Here is a 22,707-nt window from a genome sequence, read left to right as displayed (position 1 = left end):
AATATTTCTTAATAGGTATGAAACTTTTAGTAGCATCCACGATTAATTCCTTGAATGCTTCCCACTTAGAATTTACTGTGGTAACATCGTCAGTTGATCCCACTGTACAGAATTTAAAAACTTTCTGAGACCACTGTACCAAGAGGATGAATATAAGCTGAAGCTTAAATAATTATAAATCAATTTATTCTGGAAGTAGGACACAGTGCAAGGATGTTGTAGCAGTAGTTCTTAGAATTTAATTCGGAATTTTCTTTAATTGTATTGGAACCATTTTCTGTAGCTTCATGGGACAAAATTTAAGATGGAAAGTTAGGTGATGAATTTGTATGTTGGATCCAGTGAAAGGCTTAAAAAATGAAGAATTCTTTAACATGTTAGAATAGTAGGAGAAACTGAAGACAAGGACAGAGTACTACTGGGTAGAAAATGGTAAGTATATGTGGAGAAATATTATGAGAATTTGGAGCTAATCCTGACAATAATGGTAAAAGGCTATTGGAATTTTGTGCAAGCCATGTACCCTAAATTACAAGCACAGTATTTCAAGTAAAGGAGCATAATAGAAACAAGAAAACCATGATTCATTGTAGAAAATTATCTTAAACAACTAATTGAAGAGATACATAGAGAATTTGGCATTGAAAGTGGCCATAATCCTTTTTTGGGCAATTTAAAAATGATAGTGTTAAAACTCACAAAATTGAAAAGCTCTCAGACTTGTCAGCAGCATTAAATATTTAAGCCTTCTTTCTCACTAAGTTAAGTGACAATACTTTTGCTAAAATGACTAGATGAAGAATGGAAAAAATTTGAAATAATCTGCAGGAGATCTGTAAATAAAGACAGAAAATTTCAGAAAGTCATGATGGTCCTAAGAAGTTCAACAAACAATTGCAGAAAAGAAAAAAATATAACTAAATAAATTTCTGGAAAATAAATTAAATATTCTCTTAATGGAATATAAAGAAATGTGGAAGAGGGTCAAGAAGTATCTGAAAAACTAAAGAAAAATCAGTAAGGTAGAAAAATATTTTAGCATTTAGTTTAAAAAAAATTATCTGGGTAGGGTGACTAAAGTAAACAAGTGAGAAGGATGGTTTTGAATATAAAGTAAATACCTTGCTTTACTAAACAAAGAAACATTGCTGAGCTGTAGGAAAAGATTGAAATGTGAAAAAACTTTGGGTACTATCTCTATTGTTGAGATTGGGAAGAAGAGGTAATAACATATTCAAATTCGAGAAGAACACTGCATTGGGGAACGTTGTTCAATGTTTCTTCAAATTTAAACATATGACTGCATCACTACTAATTATAATTACAAATAAAACATAACCACATTTATATGCACTAGCATTACTGACACTTAATTCTCTTCTTCTAATAGCTATATATGTTTTTTTTTTTTCCTTTTTAAACATTTCACTGTTCAGCTATATATTGGTGCTGCTGTACAGCAGTAATATATTACTGCGTACGTACAGTTAGTGCTTGATATTTATTGTGTCAAGATGTGAATTATTTGAGAGTAGCATGTACAAGTTTTGATCTAACAATAACAGCAGTGTTGGCGTTTGTGTTTTTTTGTGTGTTAATTCTAACTAGCAATAAGAGTTTTTGTATGAATAAATGATGCATTCATACTATACCCGGGTAGTAGAAATGATGGAATTGCCATACCCATGCATAAACAACCTCTTCCAAGAGTTTTAGTTTGCATCACATCAGCTTTTTGGTCTTCATATTACCTGACCAGTCATAAAGAGATGGAAAGGAATCCAGTTTGCCCCAACTAAGATGCTTGAGTGACCTTTTAAAAATGTAGCTTTTATGTATGTTCTTATGAAAGGATTAATTTATTCAAACTATCTACTTCCGTAACACCAGACGCCAAGTTGTTTCAACAATCATTCTGGCTGAAAGCAAGTTTGTTTATTTGTCTGCTTGTTATCTGAGAAAGAACAAGGGATATTATTAGAATTTAGTTTACTTAAATCATTTAAATCCTTAAACATTTCATTTGCAGATGCCTAATTTTCCAGGTGCTGCAATTTACAGAACCCAAGTGTTCCTTCTTAAGAGCAGTCTTTTGTGCTCCTGATTAATCTTGTACATATATAAAGTTGCATTTTTAAAGTTTCACTCAAGCATCTTGATCAAGTTGTGCCAAACTGGATTCCTTTCTGTCTCTTTGTCTGTTCAGGTAATACAAAGACACCGTGAGTTACTCTTGCAGCCCGTCTGCACTACTAAGAAAACTTCATATCTGCCTGCACAATTACCCCCAGGTCCTTTTCATTCTCTACCACTGTCAGTGTAGTACCACAGAGTTGATGCATTACTCTGTGGTTACTGTTTCCCATATGTAGTACTTTACATTTGTTAATGTTAAACTTCATTTGCCACCTCTCGGCTCATCTGCTCAACCTTTCCAGATCCTGTTGCAGCAGCATAGTATCAGTAGTGTCCTTAACAACCCTGCCAACCTTTGTATCGTGTGCAAACTTGGACATTAAGCTTGATATACCATCATCAATATCATTTATAAATTACAGAAAACAACAATGGACTCAACACTGAATCCTGAGGGACTCCACTAATAACATTAGTCCACGAAGAGCAGCGTCCATTGATTACCACTCTCTGTCTTCTCCCACTCAGCCATCCCTTTATCCATAGCAGCAATTTGCCTCCAATGCCACACTGCTCCAATTTCTGCAGCAGGCTCCGTGTGCAACAGTATCAAAAGCCTTTCTAAGATCCAAATATATAATATCAAAGTTATTCCCTGCATCCATTTCTTTTGTGACTGCATCATGGTATTCAATCAAATTGGTCGGGTAAGACTTTCCCTTAACAAAACCATGCTGTGTCCGAGCTATAACTGAAGTCTTGTCTAGATGATCCTGCAGTGCTTCTTTAACCAGTGCCTCCATTAATTTTCTTGGAACAGAAGTTAAACTCACAGGTCTATAATTACTTGTGTCAGCCTTTGATCATCCTTTGTGAATTGGGTTCACATTTGCACATCTCCAGTCTATAGGTACCTCCCTTGAATCCAAAGAAGTTCTTATAATTATGGCTAAGGGTTTGCTTACTTCCTTTGCTGCCTCCTTTAATATAACTGGATAGATCCCATCCACCCCGGGTACCTTTTTTATGTTTATCCTCAACAATTTCTCCTCCACTTTCCTCTCAGTTATTACAAAATCATCTAGCTCACTGCTGGAGTTTATTTCACCTCTGGCATTCCCCTTCCTGAATAACTCCTCATGCGTGAATGTTGATGCAAAATACTCGTTTAGTTTGTTAGCCACCTGAGCAGGATCCTAAACTGTTGAACCATCAGTATCCAGTGGACCAATCTGATTCATCCCTTTCCTTCTGGAGTTTACATAGGTAAAGAACTTTTCTGTTTTTCTTTGCATCCTTTGTGACTTGGTTACAGACCTGCTTATATCTATCATAGGCTTCCATGTCACCCATTAATTTATATGTATCACATGCATTTTTCTTCTCTGCCATATGTCTCATTAGTTCATCTGACATCCATTTAGGCCTAAACCCTGAACTACATTTCTTAGTTGGTATGTAAAGCCTAGTAGCTTCCAAGATAAATTCTTTGAATGCTTCCCATTTTGAATTTGCTGTTGGTAACATCATCAGTTGGTCCCACTGTATAGAATTTAAATACCGTCTCAGACCATAGTCACCTTTATGAAAGCAAAAACCCTTACCTTTACCCCTGATGGTTGTTACCTCTTTGAGTAAATCCCACTTCAGCATACTGTGATCACTGCCACCTAGTGGTTTCTTTATCTCCAGATTCTTAATGCATGAAGAATCACTACTGAGAATCAGATCAAGAGTATTTCTCTCTCTAGTTGTCCCCCGAACATGCTGATGTAGAAAACAATCATCCAATAAATCCAAAAAAAAGCCTTGCTAGTGTGTGAGTGACCAACCCACAAATTCCAGTCAATATCTGGGAAATTAAAATCGCCCATTATAAGATTCTCTGATTTACTGGTCTACTCTATTTCCCTGTACAGTTTCTTATTATACTCATCAGAGTCATTAGGTCTATAGCACACTCCTACTCTCAATTTTGATCTCCCAATGCTTATGTCACATCAAACTGACTCCACGCTGCACTGTCCAGCGATGTCAACTGGCTTCACTTCCTTGGATTTTGTTTCTTAACTAATAGCATAACCCCTCCTCCCTTCCTATCCAGTCTATCCTTTCTGTACACATTGTACTCCCCAAATTCCAGTTCTGCATTCCTTATATCTATCTGACACCACGTCTCTGATATCCCAACAATATCTGCCTTTAGTGTTTGAGCAATACCTCAAATTCATCAGATTTATTACCAAACTCCTAGTATTGGTGTACACACAAGTATACATGCACCTGTTCCTATTCTTAGCTACCATAACACAACCCATATGTTTATTTGTACCACAATGACTCCCAGCAGTCTCTGAAGTACCCTGCATCTTGTTTTCCAGGCTGCTGCTCATTTCAATAGAAGCAGTGCAAGAATCACTTTCACCTGTGCAAGTGGCTACTGTTAATCTATTATTCCTTGTATCCCCCCAAGCTAGCAATTTTCCTACCCACCTAACACTGCCTCGATAGCATCAGCAGATATTCTTGCACCCTTTCTATTTAAGTGTATCCCCTTCCTGTAGAAGCAGTCTCTCCTGTTTACAAGTACAGACCCCCCACTGAAAAAAATTCGACCCCTTGAGCCTTGCACAATCTTACCAGGGCTGAATTGATCGACAAGGCTCTCATCATATACTCCCTCCTATCATGTCTTGGCAGAATTGTAGACACTTTCATCAAATTCAACCCTAATTCACGGCTTTTTTTTTTTTTCCAACAGTGACCTGCACTTTTACTTGTTAAGTAAATCTGCCAGTCTCCTACTCTTAATATCATTAGTGCCAACATGTACAACAATATCACCTTTTGTGCCCTTAAAAGATTACATCTACTCTACATCATAAACCTGTGCCCCTGCAGACATACCCTGGTCCTGTTCCACCTATCCTTTTTTACATACCATGTTCCCAAATTCCCTGACAATAGAGTCACCAACAACTACTAGTTCCTGTGGGACCAGCATATTCTTCCTGGAGATATATGTATCTCCAGTTCACAAAGGGGAAATCAAAGGGTGATATGAGTAGCTACAGAGTTATGGTAAAACCAGACCTTCAAAATGTCAGTGGCCATCTAAAAGCTTGACTGAGTCTTATACATAACAGGCATTTGGTTTAAGCCTTTATAAGCTTTCCATTTATTAAGTTTGCCAATAACTAATGGTTTAAAACTGTGTTTACCTACAGGACTGGCACATAAATAAGAACAATTAGTTTATCTATTAACTTTAAAGCCAAAAATGTTAGTCTTCACTGCTGCCAGCTAAAATTTAGTATTAGTATTTGCTAGTGGAAAATGATTCAAGAAAGTAAGCTTATACATCATTAGTTAAAATAACCCAATCCATTGCCTCCAATAATTTCTCTAGTTTTCCCTTGAATTTCTGAAGCCTTTTTTGGTAAGTGAATCCTTCCTTTTTTTTTTTTTTCTGAAATCAGTGATACCCAAACCATGAACAGGCACAATATGGCCCAAGAGGCCCTTGTGCCAAAAAACCTCAAATACAATAACAACAATCTTTTTTTCTGTTGACTAAAATTGTTTCTTTTTGCAGTTGTTCCACCAGATCCTTTTTCTTCTTAAAATGAGATTTTTTACAGACCTATATGCAGTACTCCAGATGTGTCCTAACCATTGCCTTATATAATTAGATAATCAGTTTCTTATCCCTACTAGCAAAATTCCTGTGTTGACAAAACCCAATGAACTGTCTGGGCAGCTATCTGCAGTGCTCAGATAATTTCATAATTGACTGCACAACTACCCCTCAGGTCTTTTTAATTTCCATTACCCTTAGTGCAGCACCACAGTTGGTATGTTAATCTGGGATAACTGTTATCCATATTCAGTACCTTGCTTTTGTCATTGTTAAACTTCCGTTGTCATTTCTCAGCCTCTCTCCATAATTTTTCTAGATTGACTGCAGTATAATGGCATTCCTGTCTAGATGGTCCTGCATTACGTTTTAACCAGTGACTCCCTGGAACAAAAGTTAAGCTAACAAGTCTTTAATTACTCATGCCACTCTTTGTGAATTCAGGATGTGTTTGCACATCCCCATTCCACAGGGTCCTCTTCTGAATTAAAAGATTGATTTATTTAATGAAACTGCTTAAAAGCAAAGGTCCAAATGCAATGAGTCATTTGACAAGTTTTTAAGATAGTTATCCCAAAACAGTTTTCCCAAATCAAGATGGTTATTTAATGTTACGAGTTCCAGCACATTTGAAATTTAATTAATCATGATATCCAAATATTAGATCCGATCAGAACTGGTTTATGTTGTTGGTTTAACTTTTAACAAAAAACAGTCTTTTTTTTTTTTTTTTTTTTGCCAAGTGCAGTACTTATGTTCTGGTTGTTAATATTTATCAAACTTATTGTTCTGGTCAAGAGTGACACGATTCATCATTTCGCTTATGCTTTTAAATTAACTATTTTGAGTGATGACCAACTCTTGACTGACATGAAATCTTTCGCTTTTGAGTTGTTTTTTACTTATTTATTATTTATTATTATTTTTTTTTTAGCTGGGATTTCTGTTAACTGGCTGCCTCAGTTAACAGAAATCTTAGTTCATAAAAACTCATTATTGAGCATTATAGCTCTGGTTCATAGTATAAAAAACTCATATAATCAAGATCCTACTATATATAATAAAAAAAAATTCAAATTAATATATATAAATTATCATTGAAAACTATTATATTATTAATTATAATCTTTAAAACCCTGTAATTTTAATCAAATTTTAGCCTCCAGTTGTTGTTAAACAAGTATCACAAGACAAGAACAAGGCAAATAAGCAAGGACCAACTAAAGAAGAAGTCTTGAAGAAATGTGTAAGCCACAACTTAAACTTGAGTTGTTTGTTAATCAGAAATCTTATTTCTTGTGATGGATATGGAGAAAGCATCTACTATTGCTTGTTGCAGCATATCTCATCAATAAAATGATTTTATTCTTTATTACCTTAGGAGTTGCATACTATTTTGTAGTTTAAGCACATTAAATGTCTAATATGTAGGTTAGTGCAAATACATCATTTTAACATAGCTATCTACCAAAGTAGTTTAATTAATTAATTAAATTGGCATCCTTTTGGTTATATCTCATATTGTGACTGCCTTCATAACGAGTTGCCATGGTATTGTTCTACCTCGAATAAATAACACTTCACCAGCGGAGAAGACTATTTTTATTTATTCTCAGCAGATACCACCACCCAGATTAACTATCTACCAAAGTAGTAAAATTAATTAATTTAACTACTTTGGTAGATAGCTATGTTAAAATGATGCTTTTGCACTAACCCATATTAGTCATTCTACCTCGTAGCATAGGTCTTTTCCCTTAAATACTTTATAGCACATTAAATATTTAAAAATCATTGTAATAAGAATTTGATTCCTCATGGTTGTATATTTTTGTTACTTCTGTTTGTTTCATTATTTTCCTTTCTAGAAAACTACTTTTAGGTGTTGTAAATTATACAATACATTTATTTTTAAAAAAATTTCGCTCAAAAGGAGTGATTTTGCCTTTGCACATAATTTTAATAGGTGAAGGATATAAGAAGTTGGGAATGATGAAATTTTTTTTATTACACCTAATGGAATTTGAGACAGTATTTCATTTCCCTTGTCAGTCAGGAAACCCAGCCCAGCCTTCAATTAGCAAGGCTGTGACTTATGATCTTCATATAGATAACACAGTTATTAACAGATTGACTAAAATTGCAAATTGTTTTTATACAAATAACATCACAAAAAGGTGAATCTGCTGTTTGCCTAAAACTAAACTCAAGGGGAACTATTGCTACAGCTGTTTCAAGACGACTTTTCTCTCATTGGAAAGGTGGCTTTTATTAGGGTTGAATGAAAACTTCCAGTTAAGCACATAAAGGTTAAGTGTATCTTTAGCTCCTAATCATGCCTAATGCTGACCATATTCCTGTGGATAGTATGTTTGGCTGCAAGCAAGACTATTGCAGGTTTGTGATTGAAAAATGCACAGCAGATTACAAACTGTGGTGCTGTAATCTGGCTGTCCTTAATTCAGTATGTATAGTCTCATTGAATATGTAGACTCTTCTGGCTGTATTGAGAATAAATGGGAAAATTTAATAGTGGACTATGTTTATACTACACAACAAAATAGTAAAAAAAAAAAAAAAAAAAAATTATTATTATTTTTTTCTTTTTTATGTACTTCAAAGCAGGTATTAAAATAATTTTACACTTGTTTCTATCTCAGAGTTCAATTTTCAGTGCATATTTTGATGTTTGTTATTTTAAACACAAGGTTTGACAATTAAATTCCAGTACCAGTCCCTTGCACGCATGCATGTCAAAACATATAGGACCCTGATGCAGCATGCTGTCCCACTAATATCCATTATGTTACAGCTGTTGTGTTATTCAAGATATTGTCATTGAGGTAAGTGTAAGAACACACTATCTTGCTGGTTCAAGAGATTTCAGGATGTCCATTAGGTTCTTGAAGATATGGATGAACAAGGAAACAATTTGTGAAATTCTCACAGATGATTTGTGCAAATGGGACCTCTGAGGTCCAAAATTTCAGTCTGCCATTAAGATCTTGAAGATGATGAGCATTGTGCACAATTAAAGCTTCAAGCCCAGGAATAGTTAAATATTCACATATTGATTGCATCTGATCACATGAAAAGCCAATTAATGATTAGATGCAATCAATGTGTGGAATGTGAAGAAAAATGCACATTAAGAAGGGAAACAGTCTTTGCAATTCTGACAGATTTTGAAAAATTGAAAGTTTTGCACTGTTCGACTGATTCACAGAAGTTGCTCAGGCTCCAAAGCATATGAAGAAATTCAAGCTACTGATGATGGTCCTTTGTTGCTCTTTCATGCTTTTGGCAAAGCATGGGATTATGGAACTAATCTCCCTCTTATTCCCAAATACAACTATTATTCTTTGAAATCAAATTCATGCTGAAAGGAAATTGATGATCCTGAGGACATTAAAATAAATGTGACAGAGGAATTAGCATTTTATTGGGCAGGCCAAATGATGGAAGGAAGTGAACTTAATCTGAAACTGCCAAAACATAAAACACTAAATCAATGAGTATGTCTGTTGCTAAAAACTAACTATTCAATTCTGCTGGTTCAAGAGATTTCGAGATGTCCATTAGGTTTTTGAAGATGTGCATTGTGCACAGCAATTGTGCACAATGTTCGTGCAAAATTTGGCACAGCAAAGCTTCTGCCTTGAATTTTGTGGGTTCCCACCTCAACTTACTCTAGTGGTCAGAAATGTAATCCAGAGGTGAACTTCATGATATAATGGCCCCAGGTGCCAAGCATTATAGTAATCAAGTAATTCTCTCAGCAATTTATAGAGCGATTTTTCAAAGCTACAGTTCTTGTTTAGTTTTAGTTTTCCTTACGTTCCCCATTTATTAATTGTAAATTTAGTTTTATGAATTGTAAGTTTAAGGAAGGAAAACCACCTATCTTTCTTCCTTAAAACTAACTCACTAACTGTTATGTTATACTACTTGGTCACTCTAGCGCAGGCCTGGGCAAACTTTTTGGCTGAAGGGCCACATTAGGAATTCAAAAAGAAGGCAGGCCGCACATAAAATATCTATTTTTAGATATATATTATTTGTTATCATAAAGAAGAAATATAACAAAAAAAATTATTCTCTAACAACCAAGAATTAAATGAGATGAACGGAACTCTTTTACATCTTTTAACATTTTTTTAATTTCGGGTAATTTTGTAGTTGAGATTCTTAAAACTGCTCGTAAATGTTCATCGGTGATGCTTGATCGTAAAGAATTTTTATTTAGATTCATGGTGGAAAATGTTTATTTACATATGTAGGTTGATCCAAAAATAACCAACATTTTCGAGTAAAATCTTTTAAGTTCGTCGAATTTGTCCGAATTAAGCTCTTCAATAATTTCAAAATTAGAGGTACATTCACGTATGAAAATTAATAACTGTGCAGTATTCTTTTGGTCATTACTTTCGTCGAGAGCTATTGAGTACCATGTTATGGATTCTAATACTGATAATAATTGCTCATTCAAATTTGTATCAATACATTCAGTTCTTCTTACTATGGTTCGCTGAGATAAACTTATATTCTCAAATTTGTGTTTAATGTCAGGACATGTAATTCCACACGCTTCAGTCATACATTTTTTAATATAGTCTCCATCAGAAAAAGGCTTGTTGCTTTTTGCAATTATATGAGCAATAACAAAATGTGCCTCTACAGTAGCTTCTTGTTCCTTAGTTAGCCACGTAAACACATTTGGTTGTCTAGATCAACTTTGAATCAATCCATCAGCAGGTTTCTTTCTCGCTTCCGGAGTTAAATTGGCACCATATTCGGAATTTTTAGTAGCGAAATGTCTTTTAATATTGTACTCTTTCAACACTGAGACATCTCCTGGCAGATGAGACAAATAGTCTTGTTATTTATGTTAGCAAAAAAATATTTTGTGTTCCACTCTTCATTGAAGACACGATGCTCTTGTTGAATTTTTTCGTTTTTTATTCAATCTCAATTTGAACAATACAGAGATGATAAAACAATTTACAAGTCGACAAATTTTATAATGTATTACATATACAAATTTATCTTTCAAAAAGGCGTTGCAAAAGGCATAAAATAAGTAAACTTTTTTCGAAAATACAATTAAAGCTCGCGGGCCACACAAAAATGTGTGGCGGCCTGCTGGCCATAGTTTGCTCGGGCCTGCTCTAGCGGAACTGCTCCTGCCTGTCTGTGGTGTGGCAGGGCTGAAAGGAGGAAAGATGGAATAAAGAATAGGTATCCAAACAGATGATCAGTTCCTCCAAGTGTATATATTGCTAATTGCTAACTAAGTGTATATATTGCTAACTCTTTTCTTCCAAACAGTATTTCTCACAACAAACAACTGAACAGGTAGATATATGAACAATTTATCCAAATCATTTGAACCAGAGGAGGTTGTACTGCAGGGCTCCATCCTCAGTGTAACATTATGTTAAATAAGAATTATAAACATGACATTGGGCATAACCAAATACAGTTTAATCATATATGTTTGCTGACAACCTCATTATCTCTTGTTAGCCAGAAACTATGGAATGCCATTGAACAACATCAACTCTCCATAGCCAAAATAGAATCATGGGTGCTATGGGATGGCTATTCCCTAGTAGAAAAGAAATCCACCGCAATTCATTTCTGTAAAAAAACTCAAAATTACATCAAGATTCAGAACTCAGGCGCATTTAGGGCTAGAGCCTCAGAACTCTTACCAACATCTTTTATTTATTGGACTTGTAATTAGGTAATAAGCTTAATTTTGCTATTCGTATAGCTCCTCTTCGGACAGTTTGTTTAAAAAAAAAAATTAGCATCCTAACAGCTGTCTCCACTAAGTCCTATGATGCTGATAGAAGCTCTCTCTTGCATCTCTATAGGACTTTAATTCAGTCCAGTCTCGATTAATCTATGATTCCAGTGAACAGCTGTCTATTACATCTGAATACCCAGCATAGTCCCTTTTGGTTAGCTGTGGGAGCCTTCAGAAGAGCTCCAGTCCACAGCCTGTATATTGAGGCAAATGAGCCCTTCTTTGCCTCTAAGGAGAAAATCCTTACTGTGTAACTGTGGCAAATATTAAAAGTACCTTCATTATGCCATGCTATACCACAATATAAGCTTAATGAAAATTTCCCCGTGGGACTTCGATTGGAAGTGCTCATATTCAGCTGGAACATTAACTTCCAGCATACCTTCCAAGACATTGTTACTCCTGAACTCAATTCTTACCTCTTTGTGACTATTTCTTTTTGAGGTGGGGAAAATGCTCCCTAGCAAACAGTAACTTTAATCAGCTACACGAAGCACATACCTTGGAAAACTGAGAGGAATTACATATCTTTACTGATTACTCCAAAACAGATGCAGCTCTAGGTGCTGCAGTAGTTTCTTCCACCTTCTCAGTAGTGTGTCCCTTCCTATGAATGCAATAGGAGGAAGAGTCTCTTCCTACCATATGCAGTATCTATACTCTAGTATCTTATGCAATAAAACTTGCCCTATATAACATAAACAATTGCCATTTCAAGCAAGTTCTGATATATATACAGACTCAAGTGCAGTCACTGCCATTCAGTCAAATGTTCAGTGTCCCCCCCCCCCCATCCCATTCTGAAACAGATCTGTATGTCACTATCAAACATCCACCCAGACAGATGATCATCTTCTGTTGGATTCCTGGTCATCGGCATCCTAGGTAATGAATGTGCAGATCAGGCTGCTAAACATCTCGACACTGGATCTTCGTGTCACCTGTAAGTGCCCTAGACTTAACTACAAATCTATTATTAAAGCAGCATGTGGGAATCGCTAGTCTCAACTGTGGCAAACCCAAATCAGTAATAAACTTCTACATATAAAAAAAATTAAAAAAATCATATCTGCCGGCATTTAGTGGGGACAAGCAGGCAAAGAGCGATTCTGGGAAGACTTGACCTAAGTCATTCCCATCCAACTCTGATCTCTGTTTGCTTATGGGAGAGAACCCTCCTTGGTGTTCCTTCTGCCAGTTTCAGCTAACATTCTAGTTTATCCTTAATGAATGTTTTTAACAGTCAAATATCTGGAAATCCAGCTTTAGCTCTCTGTTTCTTGAACTTGCTAGAACCTTTAACTCTTGTCAGTAATGCAGATTTTGATGAACTGTTTCAATGTTGGACGTGCGTAAATTTATATAATCATATGTTAGATTTAGTCATAAATAAATCATGAACAGGCACACTATGTCCCAGGAGGCCCTTGTGCCAGAAATTCTCAAACACAACAAGATCTATAAGTTGCTTCCCAGAATGTTATATCTGTGCCACCTATAATTCTCTTATTTTTCTAATTTATTGCCAATTATACCTTCACCCAATTATTTTTATTTTCACTGCAAATGTATATATCATGTTTAGGTTTTCACCTTAAGTTTTACTCCTGTTATTCTCTTATTTCTTCCTACTTTAATTCTTATAGGTCTGGCAACCTACACATTACATGATGCACCACGTTACATATGATTTTCTACACATTTTATTCATTTAGATAGATATTTATATTACTTTTCTATAGTGCTTTGTGCTTGAAGATTTAATTTTATGTCCCGTACTCTCGTATGCCTTTTCAACCCTTACTATCTGCTATATGTTATAATGTTTTTATATATATATATGTTGTTGATCCTATCCTGTTGTTATTTAACAAGATCCTTGATCACAAATTTTTCCCTCCTATGTGGCACGAGAATAAGAAGTTGGAGAAATTTGGCTTCTGGGGGGACTTACTAGTGGAACATCATTGAGAAGGCTAAGACCCACCCTGGGTTATAATGCCAGAAGAAGAAGAAGATGTGGCAATTCTATCTAGTAAGACTGCTGCCAAAATAATGCTCTGCTTCTCAGCCCAGTCACTTCCGTCCAATTTCTTCTCTCTCAAAGCGCCTCCATAGTCAGATGGACAGGAGCAGCAGTGCATAGCACACGCTTCTTGATTAGACTGGGGTTCGAGCCCGTGCCCACCAAATACGGAGGTTGCGGAAAGGTTAGGGAATGACTACCACATATCCCTAGAGCAATGTGGCCTTAGTTGCTAATGCTCCTTAAAAAAAAAAAAAAGCCGTAATAACCAATTTTTTTCTGCATCAAGCTTATTAAAGTTCTTTGAGAAATCTCTTTTGAGAATGTTAACCACCCAAATTATGCCACAACAGCTATTGTAAATCCACTATGCTACCTGGTCAAGATTCACCACTACAAATCTAGTCACTGCCGCTACCAAGATTCTCGAAGCATTTGAGCACTGATTGGAAATCACCGTTACTTATATCGACACCCAGGCAGCATTTGATTCCATATCTGTTCACACATTGGCAAGGCTACTACCTATTACCTCATTGGTGGAGACGTGCTCTGGTTTATTCGACAATGCTTGAGAACAAAACCATCATTGTTCGCAATGGCAATATTCACTACACCAGGACTATTACAGCTGGAGTAGTGCAAATTGCCATTGCCGGATGTGACCAAGCCACCTTTCTTTTTCTGATAGTTCTGTTACTAATCCCTACTACTTTACGCTTGGTCATCACCGTTACGTATATCAACGTAATTTATATAATCCAAGCACTGCTGCCTCCCTGTGGTGGGGAATAACCTGGGTGATAAAAAACCGTGAAGGCCAAAAGTAGCCATCCCGAATATAAGTAACTATCCACCTTTAGAGCCCTCGAGCCCAAGATTAGAAATTCCTGACATCAACCATGACTCCAATCGTCTGAAGCAACTACGAACGGAAAATCAGAATAAAGACGTGCCAGAATTTCTGTTGGTAAACTGCCACTTTTTCTAATACAGAAATGTTTAGGATCAGTTTGTGGATCTCCTAAAATGGTTAAAGGTCTCCAATCTGGAGCCTTCTAATTGAAACATCTAAGACAACTCATTCAGAGAAGCTGTTAAAATTAACAGTATTCCAGTGTCAGTTACGCCTCCATAACATTCTGAACACCTCAAAAGGCATTATTGGGAAATGGGACTTACTATTTGTGTCTGAAGAAGAGATAATACCAGAAATCAGAGAACAAAAAGTACTCGTGTGGAGAATAATGACCAAAAAAAGATGGCAGCTTACTTCCAACTAGGTCCATCATTTTGACATTTAGTACTCCGACGCTTCCATCTTCAGTTAAAGCAGATTATTTAAACTGCAAGATTCGGCCCTACATCCAGTTGATAAAGATGGACAGTGCACTATTGAGTCAGTTTGGTATTGACATAAGCACTAGGGGGAAAAAAAATGAGAGTAGATTTGTGTTATGGGCCTAATGACTCGAATGAGTACAATGAACAATTGTACAGAGAAATAGTGGGCTAGTAAATCAGAATGTCTTATAATGGGGGATTTTAACTTCCCAGATATTGACTGGAACTTGTGGGTTGGTCACTTGCACACTAGTAAGACTTTTGTGGATTTATTGGATGATTGTTTTCTGTAGCAGCATGTTCGAGAGGCAACCAGAGAGGGTAATACTCTTGATCTGGTTATCAGCAGTGATCATTCAAGTATTACGAATTTGCAGATAAAGGAACCACTAGGTGGCAGTGATCACAGTGTACTGATATGTGATTTACTTAAAGATATAATTACCATCAGGGGTAAAGGAAAGGGTTTTTGCTTCCGTAAAGATGAGTACAGTGGTCTCAGACAGTTTTTAAATTCTATACAGTGGGATCAACTGACGATGTTACCAACATTAAATTCTAAGTGGGAAGCATTCAAGGAATTAATCGTGGAAGCTACTAAAAGTTTCATACCTATTAAGAAATATTGTTCAAAATTTAGACCTAAATGGTTGTCAAATGAACTAATAAGACTCGTGGCAGAGAAGAAAAATCCGTGGGATGCATATAAATTATCAGGCGACATAGAAGCCTAGGTCAGATGTAAGCAAGTCTGTAATCAGGTCACAAAGGAGGTTAGGCAGGCGAAGGCAGACTATACCATCTTTGGCAAAAGATGCTAAGAAAAACAGCATGGATAGGATTTCTTTACTTATATAAACTCTAAAAGGAAGGGAGCGAATCTGATTGGTCCACTTGATATTGATGGTTCGACTGTTGATGATCCTGCTCAGATATCAAACAAACTGAATGAGTATTTTGTATCTACATTCACACATTAGGAGTTATTAAGGATTGAAAATGGCAGAAGGTTATCAAATTGTAGCAGGGTGCTTAATGATTTTGTAATAACTGAGAGCAAAGTGGAGGAGAAATTGTTGAAGTTAAACATTAGAAAAGCACCTGGGGTGGATGGGATCTATCCAGTTATATTAAAGGAGCCAACAAAGGAAGTAAGCAAACCCTTAGCCATAATTATAAGAGCATCCTTGGACTCTGGGGAGGTCCCCATGGACTGGAGTTGTACAAATGTATCCCCAATTCACAAAGGGTAATTACACGAGTAATTACAGATCAGTTAGTTTAACTTCTGTTCCGGGTAAAATAATGGAGTCACTGGTTAAAGATGCATTGCAGGATCATCTAGACAAGACTGCAGCAATAATTCAGACACAGCATGGGTTTGTTAAGGGAAAGTCTTGTCTGACAAATTTGATAGGATATTAAGATGTGGTTACAAAGGAACTGGATGCAAAAATAATTTTGATATCATATAATTGGATTTCAGGAAAGCTTTTGACACTGTTGCACATGGAAGACTACTGTAGAAATTGGAGCAGAATGGTATTAAGGGTAAGTTGCTGTAATGGATAAAAGGATGGTTGAGTGGGAGAAGACAGAGGGTGGTAATCGATGGGTGCTGCTCTTCGTGCACTCATGTTATTAGTGGAGTCCCACAGGGACTGTTTGGCCCACAGTTGTTTTGTATATTTATCAGTGATATTGATGAAGGTATATCAGGCTTAGTGTCGAAGTTTGCAGATGATATAAAGGTTGGCAGGGTTGTTAATGACAGTAATGGCAGTGTGCTACTGCAACAGGATCTAGAGAATTTGGTAAGATGGGCTGAGAAGTGGCAACTGAAGTTTAACCTTGACAAATGCAAAGTACTGCATATGGGTAGTTGCCCCAGAGAAATGTACCAACTGTGTGGTACTAAACTTAGGGCGTGCATTATAGCCGTAGTTGCTAATGCGCCAATAAAACCCAACCAACCAACCAACCTACACTTAGGGTGGTAAAAAATGAAAAAGATCTGGGAGGAATTGTGCAGTCAGATATGAAGTTTTCTGAGAAATGCAGACAGGCTGCCAGGACAGGTCATGGGGTTTTGTCAATGATATACAGGAATTTTGCTGGGAATTTTTGCAGTACTCAAGGTATGCCTTGAGTACTGCGTACAGGTCTGTAGACCTCATTTTAGGAAGGACTTAGAATTGCTTGAGCGTGTACAGAGAAGGGCAACAAGATTGGTGAGGGGAATGAAGGGATCCTCTTACCAAGAGAGTCTTAAGTTCTGCAAATTGCAGTGGCTGGAGACTAGGTACCTGCTAGGTGATCTGATTGAGGTATATAATGCCTTGAATGGGTTGAGCATGCTGAATTCTGATGGAATTCTTCCACTTGTTCAAATTAAAAACCTAACGGGGGCATAAATTCAAATTGAGGAAAGACAGATGATGTAGAAGAAATGTGCGGAAATTTGCCTTTAGCCAGCGGGTGGTTAATTGCTGGAACAAACTTCCATCTGTCGTTGTGGAAGTTGATATGTTAAATAAATTTAAGGAGGAACTGGACAAACATTTAGAGGGAATAGTTTTGTGTGAATTTTTTTTTTTCATTTTTGGCTGATGCTACATAAGCTCATATGCTTGCTTTCATGTGTCACATGCCACGATTACTATTACTATCCCGAATCCCATTCGCTGCTTTAAGTGCCAGAAGTATGGCCATTCCCAGACATCATACCGAGGCGATGCTGTGTGTCCTATTTGTGGCTCTAAGGAGCATTCCCAAGGAGACTGTACAGCTTCCATTCCTACTTGTCAAAACTGTAAAGGAAGCCATCCTGCATTTTCTAAAGCATGACCTTTGGAAAATAGGCAAAAAAAATCCAGAAATATAAAGTGGAGCATAAAGTCATATCCTGAAGCAAATACTGTTAACGATGTCTAGCCGATGCATCAGTTACTAAAAACAGCCGGCCAGTTGCAACTCAAACAGATGTCTCCCTATAACCAAATATTTCCTTTGCTACCTGGGCCAAAACTGTGCCAATGTGTAATAAAAAATCTACAGTTAATGAAACCAGCAATGTACCAATCAGTATCCCAACTGATGCCATCTAAACTTCGCCCGTAACAACAAAAATCTGTTAGTGTTGAAAATCAGAAGACAGTGAAACTACACTATAGCAACATGGAAATGGAGGTTCAATCAGAGGATGAAAACACAGTACTAGAATTACATGCCAAAGATACCATGGACACAGGATGCCCAACTTTTCCCAGAAATGAAAAATCAAAAGTAAGCAGAGAGAAACCTCAGAAAAAACAGCCAGATCGATCTTATTCAAATAAACTCAATCAATGAACAAATTCCTGTAATGGGACTGCAGAGCATTATGCAGTAATATAAATGATCTGAATGATTTACTCATACAGCAGTAGGAGTATGTTTACAGGAAATATTTTTACCACCAAAAGTTTCACTCAAATTCAAAAACTATATGTTTAGGCGAGACAGGGATTCTGACTCTTCTCCTCGTGGAGGGATAGATATTCTTGTCAAAACTACCATACCATCAAGACACTTCCAACTAGAAGTTGTAGCAGTTTGGTTGGTAATAGGAATATCATTAACCCTTGCATCTGTTTATATACCACCTAATTATCCTTGTTCCCAGACTGAACTTGACAACCTCTTAACACAACTGCCACCTTCTGTCTGTTTACATGGTGATTTCAATGGTCACCATCCATTCTCTGGATCTTCTACTATGAATAGAAGAGGCCAATTAATTGAAACATTCCTAGATAACCATAATCTGACTGTATTTAAACACTGGCTCTCCAACTCTTGTTCAACTACATACAGGTACAACATCTGCCGTAGACTTCTGTTCAGCATCTCTTTTTCCAAGCATGGAATGGTTGGTGCTGAATGATCCATTCCACAGTGACCATTTCCCCATCATCAGCTCCATTCAAACACAGGTCGTATCATGCCCTAAAGCCCATACATCTTGGAATAAGCAGACTGGAAAATCTACTCTACTTGTGTCCTACTCAACAAACAGTATGTACAGAAACAACATATTGATGTAACTGAACATATTACAAGCCATATATTATGGCAGCCGAAATTTCCATTTCAAAATCCGACCAGCACAAACGGGTACACCAAAACCAATGGTGGAATGAAGATTGCTCCAAAGGTAAAAGAGAAAAAAACAGTGCTTGGAACCAATTTCGAAAGTTACCAACTATTGCCAACCTAATTGTTTTCAAAAAAATCAGAGCCAGAACAAGACAAATTAGAAAAAAAGGAAAACCTGTCACCTGGATTAACTTTTCCTTAACAATTAATAAAAATACTGGCACTCGGATTATCTGGAAAAAAATACAAACACTCAATGGGAAATTTCTACTGTTTCAGTCTCCAGTAATACAATGGAGTGGGCAGGACTTATCCTCTCCTACTGATATTGCAAATGCTTTAGCAGAATCTTTCTATAATAATATATCTGCCTCTTCCTCTTATGCAACCTCCTTTCAACACATTAAAACTAATGAAGAACGTATTAAATTGAATTTTTCAACTAGTTTCTCACTTCTGTATAACCAGCCCTTTACTTATGTTGAGCTGAACGAATCCCTGAGCAAATCTCCATCTAGTGCAGCGGGACCAGACAGCGTTCAGTACAGTATGCTGAAGCATCTATGTGAAGCCGATCTATGCATATTATTGCTGTTTTACAACCGGATATTTTCAGAAAATACATAACCATCTCTCTTGTCATCATTCCTATATTTGCGTTATACCAAAACCCGGAAAAGATCCATCTCAAATTCAGAATTATAAACTGATATCATTGACAAGCTGTTTGAGCAAAATATTTGAAAGGATGGTGTATAAGAGGCTCACCTGGATTCTCAACTCCGAAAATATACTTTCTTATTACCAATATGGCTTTCCATAAAAGGTCCACTGTAAAAATTGAATCCAACATTCATAACACCTTCTTCAGGAGACAACATCTAGTGACGGTCAACCTGGATATTCCTAAAACATTTGACACTACATGACGTCATGGTATCATTAAAGATATGCATCAGTTAGGACTGAGAGGCTACCTCCCTTTAATAATTCAGAACTTTTTTTTTAAAATTACGCACATTTCAAGTCATATATATGAAAACATGCTGTCAGCATCTCACTTTCAAGAAGAGGGTGTCCCACACGGTTCCATATTGAATCCAATCCTATTTGCGATTAGGGTCAACAATATATTGGAAGACCTTCCAAAAATGATTGAAGTATACATGTATGCTGACGACCTCACCATATACTGCCAATCGCCAAATATGAATACTATCGAAAGACAGCTACAAATTGCTCTAACCAGGAATTCATTCCTGGACCCTACACAATGAATACAATCTCTGAACAGAAATCCACTACCACTCATTTCTTCAAACTTCGGTCACTTCATCATGATGCAGAACTAAAGATAAGTAACATGCCAGTTCCTCTTGCTCACACTGTCCGATTTCTTGGCCTGATACTAGATAGGAAACTGAACTTTCAAGCACATGTGGTCTATCTTCGAACTATATGTTTGAAGAAGTTGAATATCCTCTCGTGTGTGTGTGCGTGCGTGTGTGTGTGTGTGTGTCATCCTTGTCACGAGGTGCTGATCAGCATACTCTTATCCATCTGTATAGAGTACTCATCAGATCTCGCTTGGACTATGGTTCTCCAGTGTATGACTCTGCAAGAAAAAGTACTTTAGAGCAATTAAACACCATCCAACACAGTTGCTCTAGGGGCTTTCAGAACCTCCCCAGTTCAGAGTATTTACATCAAAGCCCACAAACCTCCCTTACATTTTCGCAGAAAAACATTAGCTGACCGGGCTAGCTGGGTGGGTAAAGTGCCTATCTAGCAACCCAAAGGTCGCGGGTTCGAATCCCGCCTCGGGCTTGGATAAAATTACAGTAATACCCCGAAGTTACGAGATAGGTGGGTCCGATGAAAATCGCTTAAGTCGAATTCGCGTAAGTCGGGGTACAACTTTGCATATAAATACATATAATTTTTTTTTTTTAATTGGGACCAAGGACTAACAAAAACACTAGTTTAGAAGAAAAATATTTAATAAAATTGCAGTTATTTATACATATTAATACAAAATATGTATTAAAAAATAAATGAATTACGTAAAAAAGTTATTTCGATGTAGATGGCTTCATAAAATCTAACAAATTCGTCTGACGACACAGAGCCTTCTTTTTTTCACACAGAATTTCTTCGTAGCAAGCTAATAATTTTTTTATTCCTTGCTTTGTGGCTATAATGTGTTCTTCATTGGAGTCGGTTATAAAATTTTTAAGCCCTTTTCAATTGAGCTGAGATCTTCTGTCAAACTTGCAATTGTCATGTGCTTTTCTGGTGGAACTGGGTCTGAAGTGTTGGATACTTCATTGACGTTTTGCTCACGTATCTCTATGAGCTCATTCATTGTCAGCTCCTGACTATGTGAATCCAACAGCTCATTGACATCATCACCATTGACTTCCAAATCTAATTGTCTGGCAAGATTAACAACTTCTTCTATCACATGAGCTACATGATCAGTTTCTGGCGTTGTTTTCGTCTCGTTTTTAAAAAAAAAATGGACAAAGTTTCTTCCAGACACCATTCAATGTTTTTTTTTTTTGTGAATTTCATCCCAAGATTCTTCAATGATTCTTACGGCATCTAAAACATTGAATTGTTTCCAAAAGTCTTAACAGATATGTCACTATTTTGTCTCATAGTTTCATTCAGACGTTCAAACGAATGCCTCGTGTAGTAAGCCTTGAATGTTTTGATGACTCCCTGGTCCATCGATTGAAGCAAGCTGGTTGTGTTTGGAGGCAAAAACACATCTTTCACACGTGGGTCAAAATTAATTAGGGTGGCAGGAGGGTGACCGGGTTCATTGTCAATAAGAAGCATCGCTTTAAATGGAATCTATTTAGACTTGCAATAACGTTCGACTTCGGGTATGAAGTGGTGACCAAACCAGTCCTGAAAAACGGAAGCTGTCACTCAAGCTTTATGATTTGACTTCCAAATCACTGGTAAGCTAATTTTAGATATACATCAAACGAAAAAAATCAAGAACCGCCTAACTCCGAGTTCGTAAGTCGGGGTATTACTGTACTGCAAAAACCTTGGGAGGTGCATTATGGCCACAGAAGCGGATGCGCCAACAACTACTACTACTACTACTACTACAAAAAAAAACATTACTTCTGCTGTATGGCACAAAAATTTGCAGTCTTCCCTCTCACCCTAGTTGATATCTATACAAAACCGAATAGGAGTCATTTTACAATAGTAAACCAAGTGAAAACCGACATCCTCCACTTAAATTTAAGGAACTGACTCAATCATGGAATCTAGAAATCGGTAATATATTTCAGGATTTGACACTACCAGATCCACCCTGGACAAATATCTGTGCAATATATGATGATTATTTTCAACAGTGGGAAAGAACACCTTATCTCCCTCCAATATCTCACATGCAGTTACAATATCTGCAATCACATGCTGCATGTAATTGCAGAGAATAAGCTGCAATTACATGCAGCTTACTCTCTTTCTCATTCACAGGCCTGTGAAATTTACACAGATGGATCAAAAACAGAGACCCAAGTAGTAATGCTGTGGTAATATTCTTGTTAATCACCACTTCTGTCTCATTACCAGTAGAATGCAGTA

The 22,707-nt window shown here is 36.8% G+C and overlaps 1 protein-coding gene across 1 annotated transcript in view; it reads left to right on the top strand.

Annotated features, from left to right (window-relative positions):
• Positions 1-22,707, top strand: part of NAT1 (N-acetyltransferase 1) — a 321,119-nt gene that overhangs the window by 169,867 nt on the left and 128,545 nt on the right. The window contains exon 11 of the mRNA XM_090388830.1: positions 6,933-7,019. Within this exon, the coding sequence (XP_090244956.1) occupies positions 6,933-7,019 (87 nt within the window). The remainder of the gene's footprint in view (positions 1-6,932; positions 7,020-22,707) is intronic.

The sequence above is a fragment of the Mastigoproctus giganteus genome, chromosome 14, assembly GCF_048544385.1.
Source record: "Mastigoproctus giganteus isolate SK-2022 chromosome 14, ASM4854438v1, whole genome shotgun sequence".
NCBI classification, from domain to species: domain Eukaryota; kingdom Metazoa; phylum Arthropoda; class Arachnida; order Uropygi; family Thelyphonidae; genus Mastigoproctus; species Mastigoproctus giganteus.
The sequence above is the reverse complement of the archived record's forward strand: the minus strand, read 5'-3'. Positions and strand labels throughout refer to the sequence as shown.